Genomic DNA, 13,257 nt, shown 5'->3' with positions numbered 1-13,257 from the left:
GCCGATCCAGTTCCAAGCACAATTCAAAGCGCTAGTTTTGACCTATAAAACCCTATACAGCTCTGGTCCAGCGTACCTGTCTGAACATATTTCCTTCTACGTCCCACCTCAGAGTTTAAGATCTTCTGGGGGAGACCCTCCCCTCAGCCCCGCCTCTGTCTCAAACACATTTGGCGGGGATGAGGGACAGGACCTTCTCGGTGGTGGCCCTCCGCCTGTGGAATTCACTTCCTGGGGAAATTAGGTCATCATCATCCCTCCTCACCTTTAGAAAGAAGGTAAAAGCATGGATGTGGGACCAGGCCTTCGGGCAATTAGGTTAAAGGACAATTGATAATGTTGACTATGGCTTGGAAATAGATTTGGATAAGTTAAGTGGAGTACTCAATAGTATATGGCTTGATAAATAGCCACCAGACTGGTAATAGCTCAAGGGACTGTAGGTATACTGTTTTAATCTTTATGTTTTAATGTTTGTGCTTTTAATGTTATAATTGCTGTTGTATTTTATTATGTAGCATCGAATTGTTGCCAATTGGAAGCCGCCCGAACTGGGGTTTTTTTGGGGAGGGGGTTGCTTCTGTAGATTAGATCTATGATTCACTGATACTTCTTTTGCACTGACTTTTGAGTAAGACTTGTGTGGTTTTCAAGGAATAGGACTCCACCTGATAGATTTGCCTTGAAAAGTCTGAAGAAATTTTGAGAGAACCATTTGTAGACACCATTAGTATTGACATGTTACTCTCCATACATAATGCATGGCATTCTTAGAGGATCCATAACCCCCACAAATTCTGTTTTGACCGGGATTGTGAGAAATAATAAAATTTGTACATTGATTTGAAAAGAGAAAATCAATGTGTTTTTAAAATGTAGTGACTATAGTTCGAAAGGACAAATTCAGTCCTGGGAAGTTTTTTGAAAGTAAAATAAATATCTTACAGCAATTATCTCTTAAACACGGTGAAGATGTTTCAATTTTAAGATACCTTGTTCAAGATTACTTCCCTTAATACAGAAGCTAAAAAATCCATATTTAGATACCTACACAGACTTCAGACTCTCTGGACTCCTCTCCAAAGCTGTCTTATATCCAAATATGGAGTTAAGATTCAGCTTTTGTGTTCTACATCTTTTTCTTTAAAAGACTATACCTCAAAGATAGTTGACATGAAAGAGATAGCTGAAGTCCATATTTATACAGCAAAATAAAAAGCAATTAAATGTTAAGGACAGCTTTCAAGCAAGTTATAATCCTTAAGGCAGTGTTTTCCTAAGGTTTTGAAACCTGAAGCCTGGTTTTGTGGGGGGTAAAACTTAAGGAACATTTCATTATTCGTTTAAATTTTCCTCATGTACTTTTGTGCTTTAATGGCTCATAAAAGCTCATAAAATTGAAGGAATGCAACATTAAAAACGCATTTGCACAATCTGATAAAAAACTACACAACTAAGTGATAGTAGTATTTCTTCCATGCTTTACAAAAGGTCCAAATTTTGTGACCCTGCACCCCTTGAAGAGTAACATTTGAAAAGGGGAGAGCTGCCACTACTGATGGAGATGCTGGAAATTAGGGGTTCCAAATTGGGTGGAAACCCACAAACTTAGTGGGGTCTGCCTACTTCAAAAATGTACCCCTCCCCCTTTGTAGGGGTCAATAGAAATCGTGGTGGTGGGAGGCAGAGCTAGCATTCGCATTGCTTGTGTGAGCAGCATAAATATGGAATGCCTTTAGGAGGTTGCCTGCAAATGAATTGGGAATCAGTGCTGCATTATGCAACATCGTTCTTTTGTGTAATGCAGCGATGGACAGAGTAATTGCAGTAAACACAATTATGTCCTGGGGTGGGGTGGGGTGGGATGGGATGGAGAGATTCTTTTCTTCTGTTGGGAATGGGAGCGGGAGTGCACAACACTGAAAATCCAAAAAGGATATTAAAATGTAAGTGTTCAACGGAAGACCTGGGCAAGGCCGATTAGAGTTAGCCAATCGCAGCTCAGAGACTGCAGTGGATGGGGATGAATAGGAAAGGATAAATAAATGAGCCTTGTTTCTGACAGAAGGTGGACACGGAGACAAGGAAAAGCTGTAATAGAGATAGCACAGTTAGGGCTCTTCCAGACAGACCAAAAACCTGAGAGAAATCAGCATTTGACATGTGGATTTGTCTTGGGTTTGTGGCCAAACTGAGACCCCAAACCCCACGATTTTGGCTGGGATGTGTGTTTGGCCAAATTTCCTCCCAACATCAGCATAGGAGGGATGTGGCCACTGCCCCCTGTCCTACTTTGCTCCCTTTTCTATCTTTAAACAACATAAAATTAGAGAATTCCCAAGGGTGGAGGTTTCAAAGCACTCTGTTGCGCCTGGAAATGTCAGAGCTTTCAAGAGGGGAGGACATGACACAACCCTCAAAAACTCAGTTGTGTCATGTCCAGGTGCAAAAGCGCCCTTTGAAGCCACCAGTGTTGTCAACTGTCTAATTTTATGTTGTTAAAAGGTTGAAAATGGGGTGAAGGAAAGGAGGATGGCATTGCCATCCCTCCTTGGTGGGCTGTTTGAACCCATGGAGGCGGGACCACTGTGTGGACTGCTCCTGAGATCATGGATATCTATCTCAGGAGTAGTCTTTACCAGCTACACCTGCAAAGATCCGGACCTTATTGAAAGGTCCAGCTCTATGTAAGTGTTTTTTTTAATCCGGAGTAAACCTGGAAATCCACTTTTACTCCAGGTTAAACCAGATTAGCCTGAGGCATTGTTTGAACTCCCCAGGCTAATCTAGAACATGGACTTTAGGCCTGTGTAGATGGGTCCTTAACTAGGAAGAGGCACTAAATCTCAAGAAGTGGATTAAAAGGAACCAGAGCACCTTCATAAAAACCCCAGGAATAGTTTCAGACTGGAATGGTGGCCACACAATCTACTAATCGGAGATTACTAATCGGAAATTAGAACTGAACCTTGGAAAAATAATATAAATTCAGTCCATGAGATGTGCTGTTGACGCATCTCCATGCCCATTTGGAATCAGTGCTGGACTATGGCAGGGCAGAGAAAGTTAGAACAAAGGCAGAAAGACAGAGTCCCTGTTGGATTTCAAGGGATTTCCAGTTCCATGTTTCCTTTTGCGCATGTGTCGTGATTCCAAGTTTTGAGTACTGTTACTGAATCTTATGTTTTGAAATTAATCTGCTTTTGTATTCCTGGTATTGATGCTACTCCTGTACTTTGATTTCTGAGGATTATTCCTGATATTTGGACTCTGGTTTTTTTATACTATTTTGCTGAATTGTTTTTAATATATATTCTTCAATAAACTGCTTTGTTATTTTACCTTGGACTGGAGTGTATGTTAAGTACAGAGGTGGTTCCCAGTCTTGGAGTGCAACAGTTTCATCAATTACACTTCATTTGCAACATCAATGAATAGTTATGAAAGAAATTCACAGAGGATAAGGATGGAAGGTAGGTGAACCAGGATAGTATAGGGTTTGAGTATTAAATTATGACCAAGGAGACCAGAATATGATCCCTCTCTGGCCCATGGAAACCTATTTATTTTCTTTCTTTATACCCCACCTTCCTTCCTGAGAGGACTCAAGGCAGCTAATGTATTATGTGACTTTGGGCAAGTCACATATAATCAGCCCAAAAACCTTATTCTCAGGGTCACTCTGCCTTTTTTATATATAAGTAGGAGCCCCCAGTGGCGCAGCGGGTTAAACCCCTGTGCCAGCAGGACTGAAGACCGACAGGTCGCAGGTTCAAATCTGGGGAGAACGCAGATGAGCTCCTTCTATCAGCTCCAGCTCCTCATGCGGTGACATGAGAGAAACCTCCCACAAGGATGATAAAACATCAAAACATCCAGGTGTCTCCTGGACAATGTCCTTGCAGATGGCTAATTCTCTCACACCAGAAGCGACTTGCAGTTTCTCAAGTTGCTCCTGACACGACTATCTATCCTATCTATCTATCTATCTATCTATCTATCTATCTATCTATCTATATGTTAAATTACAGTACCTGGGATTTGTGGGTTAATATTTTTACTTACGTTTATAATAATAATAATAATAATAATAATAATAATGATAATAATAATAATATACTTTATTTATAACCCGTCACCATCTCCCCAAAGGGGACTCGGGGTGGCTAACATGAGGCCAAGCCCAAAATAATACAACATAATAAACACACAATAACAAAATACATCGTAACAAAATATTAAATAACAAAATCAACAATATAAAACAGCATAGTAAAACCAGTCACAGAGGGCAGGCCAAATTTATGAGCTAAAATGTTAAAAAGTTAAAACCCTGGGTGAGATAGGGATAAAAGTGCATTTGTAGGAAAGGAGCCCAACAGGGAGGAACCATGGGATTTAGCCATTTTAGGGGTGGGAAGATGCTTTATTCTGAGGACAGCTGTAGACTAAGACAACCCAATGGGTTGAGCGGTCATTCTCCAAAAAGCACAATGGAAGAGCCAGGTTTTTAGGTCTTTCTTAAAACCAGCTAGGGTGGGGGCTTTCCTGATCTCTTTAGTCAGTGAATTCCAAAAGCGGGGGGCCACAGCGGAAAAGGCCCTCTCCCTTGTTCCCATAAGATGAGTCTGTGATAGAGGAAGGGGCGAGAGAAGGGCCTCTTCAGCGGGTCGAAGAGATCGTGCAGGTTTGTGGTAGGAGATGCGGTCACAAAGGTGGGTGGGTCCCAAACCGTTCAGGGCTTTGTAGGTAATAACCTGCACCTTGAATTGGGACCGGAAAATGAACAGCAGCTAATAGAGCTTCTTAAACAGGAGGGTTGACAGCTCTCTGTAATTCGCCCCGGTTAGAAGTCTGGTTGCCGAGCTTTGGACCAATTGAAGTTTCCAGGTCGTCTTCAAGAGCAGCGCCACGTAGAGTGCATTGCAATAGTCCAGTCTAGAGGTAACTAAGGCATGGAGATTTCTAGCTTACACGCAAGTACATAGGGAAAACACACATACATTTTGCTCTTTGCCCTTAAAAAATATCAGGATGATTTATGTAAAATATGTTATATCTGATGGGTGAACTGAACATAGTAGTGTGAGAATGGTGTCCTGTATGCTTGCTTTTTTTAAGTGGCTGAAAAATAATAAAATACATACCTCCAGCCAGATTTAGGAAAAGAAGGCCAGCACATTTCTTGGTGTCCACTTTCAACTTACTACAGTTTTCCTTTGCATTATAGGAATATAATCGCGTACCTCACATTTCAAGCGTATAAATAGTTAAACAGTGCTTGACATTTAAATGTGATTTTGGTGCACTTGTATAGTAATGATAATCCTATTAAAGATCTTATGTCATGGGGGAGGGGGGATGTGTGCAAGGCGCAAGGCACGCTTTGATTGGCTGGGGAAGCAGAAGGGGAGAGGCTTTTCAAAGCGGAGAGGAGGCCTTGCTTGATATTGTTAGAACAGGGATTTCGGTGGGAAATGCCCAGAGGTTGCAGTTCTTGATGATCTCATATTGACGGCAGCAGCACAGTGCTGAGTGAGCAAGGGTGACCTGAGCTGAATGGGAGGAAAGGAATGGTGGAAAGAGAAGCAGCAGCAGCAACAGCAGCAGCAGCAGTGTGTGGAAAAGCAACAGCCAAAGCAAAGGAGAGAGAGGAGCCGAGAGAGGGGAAAGGGCTTGCTTAGAGTGCCTGCCAGGTGTACTGAAAAATCAGGCCGTCTGTGGGAATGAATACAAGGACTGTTTCGCTGCCTATAGATCAACGCTTGTCCTCGGACTGAATTTGTGTAGGGCGCACGCAGGTGGGGGGAGGGTGGCTGAGAGCTTGACAGCTCTCTTGAATACAATGCTAAGTTATGCATAATGATTTGGCAAGACAGCCTGGGAAATGCTGCCGCTGCATGAAATGCTTTCATGTAAATCCTAGTTACGGATGCGTATAAGACAAGCGGCTTGGATATAAAGGTGAAGGGGGGGAAGAAAGGCAAGGAAGCAATGCAGGGAATGTCGTAATAAAGGTCTGCATTGGGTCGCCTCCTCGAAAAAAGGAGGGGGTGAAGCCACGAGAAATCAGCCTCATGTGGATGGTGGCGTTGACATGCGGTTGGGCTGAATTCTGAGAGATGCTAGACATTAAATCTGACAACTCTGCGCAGAGAGACCATGGAGAAGTCAAGTAGCGAGGATTCCTCAATTCACCGGAGTCCATCTTTGGATAGCAAGGACTCAGACTTTGCTAAACCTTCTACCTCAGGCAGGCAGTTTGGCCGAGGCTTCACTGCTGGAGCTTTCTACGGTACCGCTGGATCACGCACAAAGAACCAGAATACAGCCCCGACCGGGACTGGTGGACAGAGTGACAAATGCAATGCACCCAAAGGCAGCAAATACGTAGTCTTTTACCTGGATTTATCATTTGTTTTCCTTTTAGAATTTAAGAAGTGCAGCATGGCGAGAGGCTGCTTGTGTTGTTTGAAATACATGATGTTCCTTTTCAATCTAATATTCTGGGTAAGTTGTGCTTTTTTTCTATTGTCTTCATTTAGAGCCCCTCTCCTACCGCAATGTGAGCCCAGTAAATCTTCCAAAGCTTAACAGTAAGAAGTACTGTCTCCTTGCCTTGATCTGAATGGAAAATGTATAATGTGACATACATATTATGTGCTCTAAAGGAAAAAGAATGCACAATTCTCATCCATTTCTGGCTCTCTTACGAGATTGGTGCAGAGGGAACAGAGTTTTTCTTCTAGCCATGCTATTTAATGTTGGTAGAGTGGTATTGTTTGCATTTGTTTAAAAACACAGTGTAATATTAAATTATACTTAATATCTCAGCTATTCCCCATGAGTTATGAATAAGTTATTTTCAGTTTGAATGAGGTTTAGACTTTTTCATTTATTGATAGTTGTTTTGAAGCAACTAATGTTGTAAGCGCATAAAATGAATGATTTGGACTTCACTTAAAATCGCTTTTGCTCACACTGGTATGTTAACTTGGTAAGCTGGAGAGACCACAGTGTGCTATGCTGTGGGAACACAATCGATTCTACTTCATCAGCCACCCAGGAGGCGTGTGGAGCTGCAACCGAGCTTCAGTAAGCAAAATCTGAGAGCTCGGGCTATGATTACGACCCAAATTATGTCACTTGGAAAATCAGGCTGCTCATGCCAGTCAAAATAATACCTTTGACTTTTAAAAGATTCAGGTATGAAGGATTCAAAAAAACCTAGAAGTATATTCCTATGTGTGAGTTTAGAGGGGAAATATTCAAGGTCTTCCTTTATTTGTAAAATGTTGTTAACCAATTGTTGTTTCCCTTTTACAGTCTGTTAAATTAGAGTTGGGGAGGCATCTTTGTTTTTTGGCAGCTGGCTTTTCTCTTAAGCTGACCTGTTTTATCTTTTGAACATGGGGGACTGAATGGGGCACGCCAAGCCCCGAGTCCCCAATCTGTGAGCTTCAAGTGTAAGTGGACTAGAAGCAGGCAAAAGATTCTGCTTTAGAGAGAATGATCCAGGCTGCATGTGCCAATGTGTGTAGTGGGTTGTGTGTTGGACTGACTAGGACTCTAAAGCACTGGGATTTGAATCTTTCTCTGTTCAGCCATGGAGACCCACTGGATGACCTTGTGTAAGTCACACACTTATCACACGGCACTTTAAAGAGTAGGTATAGTATGTGCATCCCACTTTAATTTCTATGGCTGCCTCCTGGAGAATTCTGGGGTTTGTAGTTTAGGGTGGAAGTCTTTAAAATCCTCAGCTGGAGAGGTCCTGGATCTCACTAAACTACAAACCCCAGAATTCTGCAGGAGGCAGCCATTGGATTTAAAGTGGAATGCATACTCTGTGCCTGCTCTTTAAGTTCTAGTATGACAGACAATGCCAAACCTTCTCTGAACAAATCTTATCGAGAAAACCCCATGATATGTTTGTTTTAGTGTTGCCATTAGTCGGAAGTAACTTTAAAGTGCACAACAACAACCAAACTGAACGTTTTCCCAGCAAGGATGCTCTGTTGTTTTAAAATTTATTTATTTATTTGTTTATTTATTTATTTACTGTATTTGTATACCGCCTTTTTCAGCCCGCAGGCGACTCAAGGCGGTTTACAGGCAACAATTTAATGCACACATTATTATAAATACAATTAAAATATTAATATATAATATAAAACCATAACAAATCAATGAAACAAAAATCATTAGCGTAAAACATATCTTTTTGACTGTTGCAGTGCTTTATTACCATTCATGGAATACTATTAATGATAGAGTGTACAGTGAATATTTAGCTGTTACTGCTAATGCTAGTCAGATCCAGGTCACGTGGCAGAACGGTGTCACAGAGGGTGCCAGTTTTGCCCACTGGGTCAGAGAATCCCACAATCTAGGTAAGGCCTCTTGCTCTCTTCCGTTGTTCCTCTGCTGGAGTTGGCAGATAGGGAAGGCCATTGCTTCTGATTGTAAGGCATGGAATGGTTAGTAGAGGAGGAGTAGGCAGTCCCTGAGGTAGCTTGGACTTACTTAGTGCTTTAAAATTAATCATCAACACTTTGAATTATACCAAGAAACAAATGGGTGGCCAGTTCTGCCGGTGTAGGCTAGGTGCAAGGTGGCACTCACACTCCTTTATCATTTCTTGCTGTTATCCCTATGGACAGCAGAAAACCACCACATCTATTTCTACGAGGGTTGAATAAAAAGTAATGCCTCCACCTTCGTAACTCCTCAACAGATGGCAGTACTGGTAGGCGGCAGATACTGGCTTGTTCAGTAGACTCTCCTCTACAGTTCTATTTTGGCAGGAAGCCTTAGCATTGAACGGTTGTGTTGTTAAAGTGCAAAGTATGGAACCCTGTGCAGATGGTCAATGCGATTTAAGCAACATGCAGTCATTGAATTCTTGACAGCAGAAGGTGTCATCTCAACATCTTTAAACTTACTTGCCCAATGATGCATAGTACTCACGTCAACACAATCACCATAAACAGCTTGCATTCTCTTATGAATCTCCTTCATTCAACCCTCGTAGACTCACTTAGTGATGGGATTTGGGACCTATGATTTCACAGCATTGTGTTATATGTCTCAAGTTATTGTAATATCCATTCATGTATTAGCTGTCTTAAGCTACATGGAGGTAGTAAAAAAACCCATGATGCTTCAATGTAGTTGCACTGAGAACATCAATTCTAGTTTGCACACTCATCATGAACAAACATATTTTCTAGCTTTATGGTCATCATATGAGAGAAGGGCTAAAAGGCTTCCTCATTCAATGCATATTTCTTAGGATCCATGACAGGAACTATGCACATAGTTGGTAGGGTTCTTTGAAGTTTTTGCTTAAACACATAGCTCTGTTGAAGAGACACACTGGTTTTCAGTTTAAATGATGTAACTCAAATGAAGCTGCCCTTTCCAGAATGTTGCATACATCTATATATTGATAATAATCTGTATGTGTGTACGTGGCATGGGTATCCATTTACACACAGGCTCCCACCTCCACAAACAGCTACAACTCCCAGTGCTGAGGAGCCACCAATGGCCCTCCCTCCAAGGAACATGGCAGGTTATAACGGGCGCCACCAACATGTCCAAGAGCCCTGCCAATGTCCTTCACAAACACCATACTGCCCACCACCCAAGTGAAGGCTTTCATATGGGGACAATTTCCTTATAGATTTTCCTGTTTTTCCTCCACCAAAGACACTTCCCAGTGTTCCTTTCTCTTTCCATTGCTGTGGAATTTGCATGACCCTGCCCACTGCCTCTCCCTTAACCCTTTCCTACCCCTTCCTATGGCACATAGAAAACAAAGAATTTATCAACAGTTGAACAGCTGGAGGGGTTTGGGGAACTGACTCAGCATGATGGAAGTTGTAGTTCACCCTGCATCAAACCACAGCACCGTGACCTCCACCGACAATGGACCTGGACCACATTTGGCACACAGAACCCTCATGACCAGGCATGTAGCCAGGGGAGGGGGGCTTGAGGGGCTTCAGCCCACCCCACCCCCCAAATTCTCAGGGTGGTCTGCAAGAAGGCCCTACTGGTACATTATTTAAACTTATATTGATTCATATCATGATCTGATCGCCATGCTTAATATGTCCCATATGAATGAGGGTATTGGGATAACGATACAAAAGGTTTGCTAGGGTAGATCCTCAGCCCCCCCTCGAATCAAACTCAGCCCCCCCCCCCCCAAATTAGACTCAGCACCCCCCGAATCAAAATACTGGCTACAGGCCTGCCCACAACCAAGCAAACATACTGTAGGAATTTGGGGGGAATTGGCCTTCACATTTGGGAGTGGTAGGTACTGGGATTTATAGTTCCCCTGCAATCAGACAGCACTCTGATCCCCATCAACAATGAACCTGGACCACATAGAACCCCTATGATCAACTGAACATACTGGAGGGGTTTGAGGGAAGTGACTTTCATTTCTGGGAGTTGTAATTCACCTATATCTGGAGACACCGTGACCCCCACCAACAATAGACTGGGATCAAACTTGGTGGGAAGTGACCGGACTGGGACCAAACTTGGCACATAGAGCCCCCATGACCAACTGAACATACTGGAGGTGTTTGGGGGGAACTGACTGGGCCAGGACCAAACTTGGCACACAGAACCCCCCTGACCAACTGAATCTTCTGGAGGGAATTGAGGGGGATTGACCCACCATGGTGGGAACTGCAGTTTACCCTCTAGCAAGAGAGCACGCTGAGCCCCACCAATGATGAATCTAGAGAGCAAATTTGCCCAACATGACAAACTTTAACCAAGGATGGAGTTTCAGGGGATTAACCTGGTATTATGTGAATTGTAGTTCACCCACAAACTTATGCATTTTGGATAGTAAAAAATGACTTTTTCAAATAACCCAGGCAATGCCGGGTACCCAAGCTAGTTTAAAATATTTCTGAGCTACCAGGACAGAGCACAAGGCTTGCAAAAGTGGGCATATTTTCAGTGTGCATTTTGGAAAACAAGAATCTCCATAACCTTTTAGAGAAAAATGGCATTCAAACAATTTGAAAATCATAACCTTTTGTAAAGCATGATCTTCTAGAGAAGAGACAAAAACCCTTTTGAGTAAAATCTTCTCTTCAGTGGTATATAACTACATGTACTTATGCAATGCAATTTGGTTTCCAGTTGTTAGACTAATAACCTAGTTGTCTCTGAACTGTTAGGAACAGCGATTATGCCAATGCACAAAATTTAGCAGTTTTTCAGAAGTGTTTTTTCAGTTGTCCAAAAATCAATCTACTCTCCCATAAAACATCTCAAGAGGCAAAAATAGAGTAGACTTCATTAAAAGTAACATATTTTGTTTACTCACAACCATCATGTATTCAGCATACAGGTACGTAACTTGTCAACCTAGTTACAGATAGGTTTTGAAGTAGTTTCTCTGTACAGATAACACAGGGCATCTATTTTTACAATCAGCAGCAACATCTTTATATTCTGAGAGTCTAATGGAGTCTGTCCTCTAAAATGGAGTCTGAGGTCTGAGTAGTCTCATATCTGATCATGTGGTCTGTAGCCCTTCCTACAACTTCTCAGGAAAACATAGAGCAAAGAAAAGAAAGCTTCATATCAAAACATACAGTAAGTAAGTAAGCAACAGGATTACGTACGAACACATTACTAGTGGAGGCCTGAAGAAGATTGCTATTTCCAACAAACTAAAACTGTTAATTTCTAGAGCAGGTCAGATTTCTGTGGGAAGACGTTTTCTATAGTCTATGCCACATGCAATATATCCTACTCCAGATAAGTACAGAGAAGCCTTTCCAGATGGCCTCAACAACTGAATGGCCTCCTGTAATGAATCTCCAAGATGCTTTGCAAATAAATCACTCATAACGGTTTTGGGTTGGGTGTTATAAAGGCTCCAAATCCCGTCTGTTTCCCCCCCCCCCTCTTTTTTTTCTTTTCAATTTTTATTGCTTTTATTACTTTATTTATAACATAACATATACAATACAATAGTACAATAAATCATAATCTAAAATATCCCTTTTATGTCATTCACAACCTCCCTCCCCTCTCTCAATCATGGACAACTGGATTATATGAGTCTATACTGCCATATAATCCAGTTCAAAGCAGATAATCTGGATTTCATATGACAATGTAGATGGGGCCTTACACAAACTACTTCCCTGTCAATCCTCTGATAAATTTTCCTTCATTTAAGTGTTCAATTTTCTTAATATTTATTTAATTAATTTATCTAAAATTTCATCTGATCTAATTGTGGTTTAAATCTGCTACTGTTCTGACACATATAGCTAATAATAACTGCTTTCTATGTCACCTCAAAAAAAGTCTATTTTATTTCTTCTCTCTCCAGCCTTACTTTGTATGTTAATTTTTGCAGATACAACTATGGCTCATGCTTTATTTAACCTATTCTGTATTGATAGATTCTCTAATTTTTCATACTTTGATGATCTGCATTCTTGCAGCGCATACCAAGAATAATATAAGATCTTTATTCAGTAAATTCTCATTTCCATTTTTGAATAAAGAGATAAGAAGTAATGCCTTTTTGAAGTGTCCCCTCCCAATTGAGAATTAAGGCCTATTCCCAAAACTTCTGTATTTTTGGACATGTTGTTGTTCATTCGTTCAGTCGTCTCCGACTCTTCGTGACCTCATGGACCAGCCTACGCCAGAGCTCCCTGTCGGCCGTTACCACCCCCAGCTCCCTCAAGGTCAGTCCAGTCACTTGAAGGATGCCATCCATCCATCTTGCCCTTGGTCGGCCCCTCTTCCTTTTGCCTTCCACTTTCCCCAGCATAATTGTCTTCTCTAGGCTTTCCTGTCTCCTCATGATGTGGCCAAAGTACTTCAACTTTGTCTCTAGTATCTTTCCCTCCAGTGAGCAGTCGGGCTTTATTTCCTGGAGGATGGACTGGTTGGATCTTCTCGCAGTCCAAGGCACTCTCAGCACTTTCCTCCAACACCACAGCTCAAAAGCATCGATCTTCCTTCGCTCAGCCTTCCCTAAGGTCCAGCTCTCACATCCGTAGGTTACTACAGGGAATACCATGGCTTTGACTATGCGGATCTTTGTTGCCAGTCTGATGTCTCTACTCTTCACTATTTTATCGAGACTGGACATTGCTCTCCTCCCAAGAAGTAAGCGTCTTCTGATTTCCTGGCTACAGTCTGCATCTGCAGTAATCTTTGCACCTAGAAATACAAAGTCTGTCACGGCCTCCA

The 13,257-nt window shown here is 42.0% G+C and overlaps 1 protein-coding gene across 4 annotated transcripts in view; it reads left to right on the top strand.

Annotated features, from left to right (window-relative positions):
• The window catches only part of TSPAN9 (tetraspanin 9), a 186,981-nt gene that overhangs the window by 63,897 nt on the left and 109,827 nt on the right, over window positions 1–13,257 (top strand). For 3 of the 4 annotated variants that reach the window (XM_060778078.2, XM_060778075.2, XM_060778076.2), the window contains one exon: window positions 6,431–6,510. In XM_060778078.2, coding sequence (XP_060634061.2) covers window positions 6,448–6,510 — 63 coding nt within the window. In that variant the 5' untranslated portion in view covers window positions 6,431–6,447. Of the gene's footprint in view, window positions 1–5,426; window positions 6,511–13,257 lie in introns of those variants that run through there. The other variant, XM_060778074.2, reaches the window with a different exon arrangement.

Source organism: Anolis sagrei, chromosome 5, assembly GCF_037176765.1.
Source record: "Anolis sagrei isolate rAnoSag1 chromosome 5, rAnoSag1.mat, whole genome shotgun sequence".
NCBI classification, from domain to species: domain Eukaryota; kingdom Metazoa; phylum Chordata; class Lepidosauria; order Squamata; family Dactyloidae; genus Anolis; species Anolis sagrei.
The sequence above is the reverse complement of the archived record's forward strand: the minus strand, read 5'-3'. Positions and strand labels throughout refer to the sequence as shown.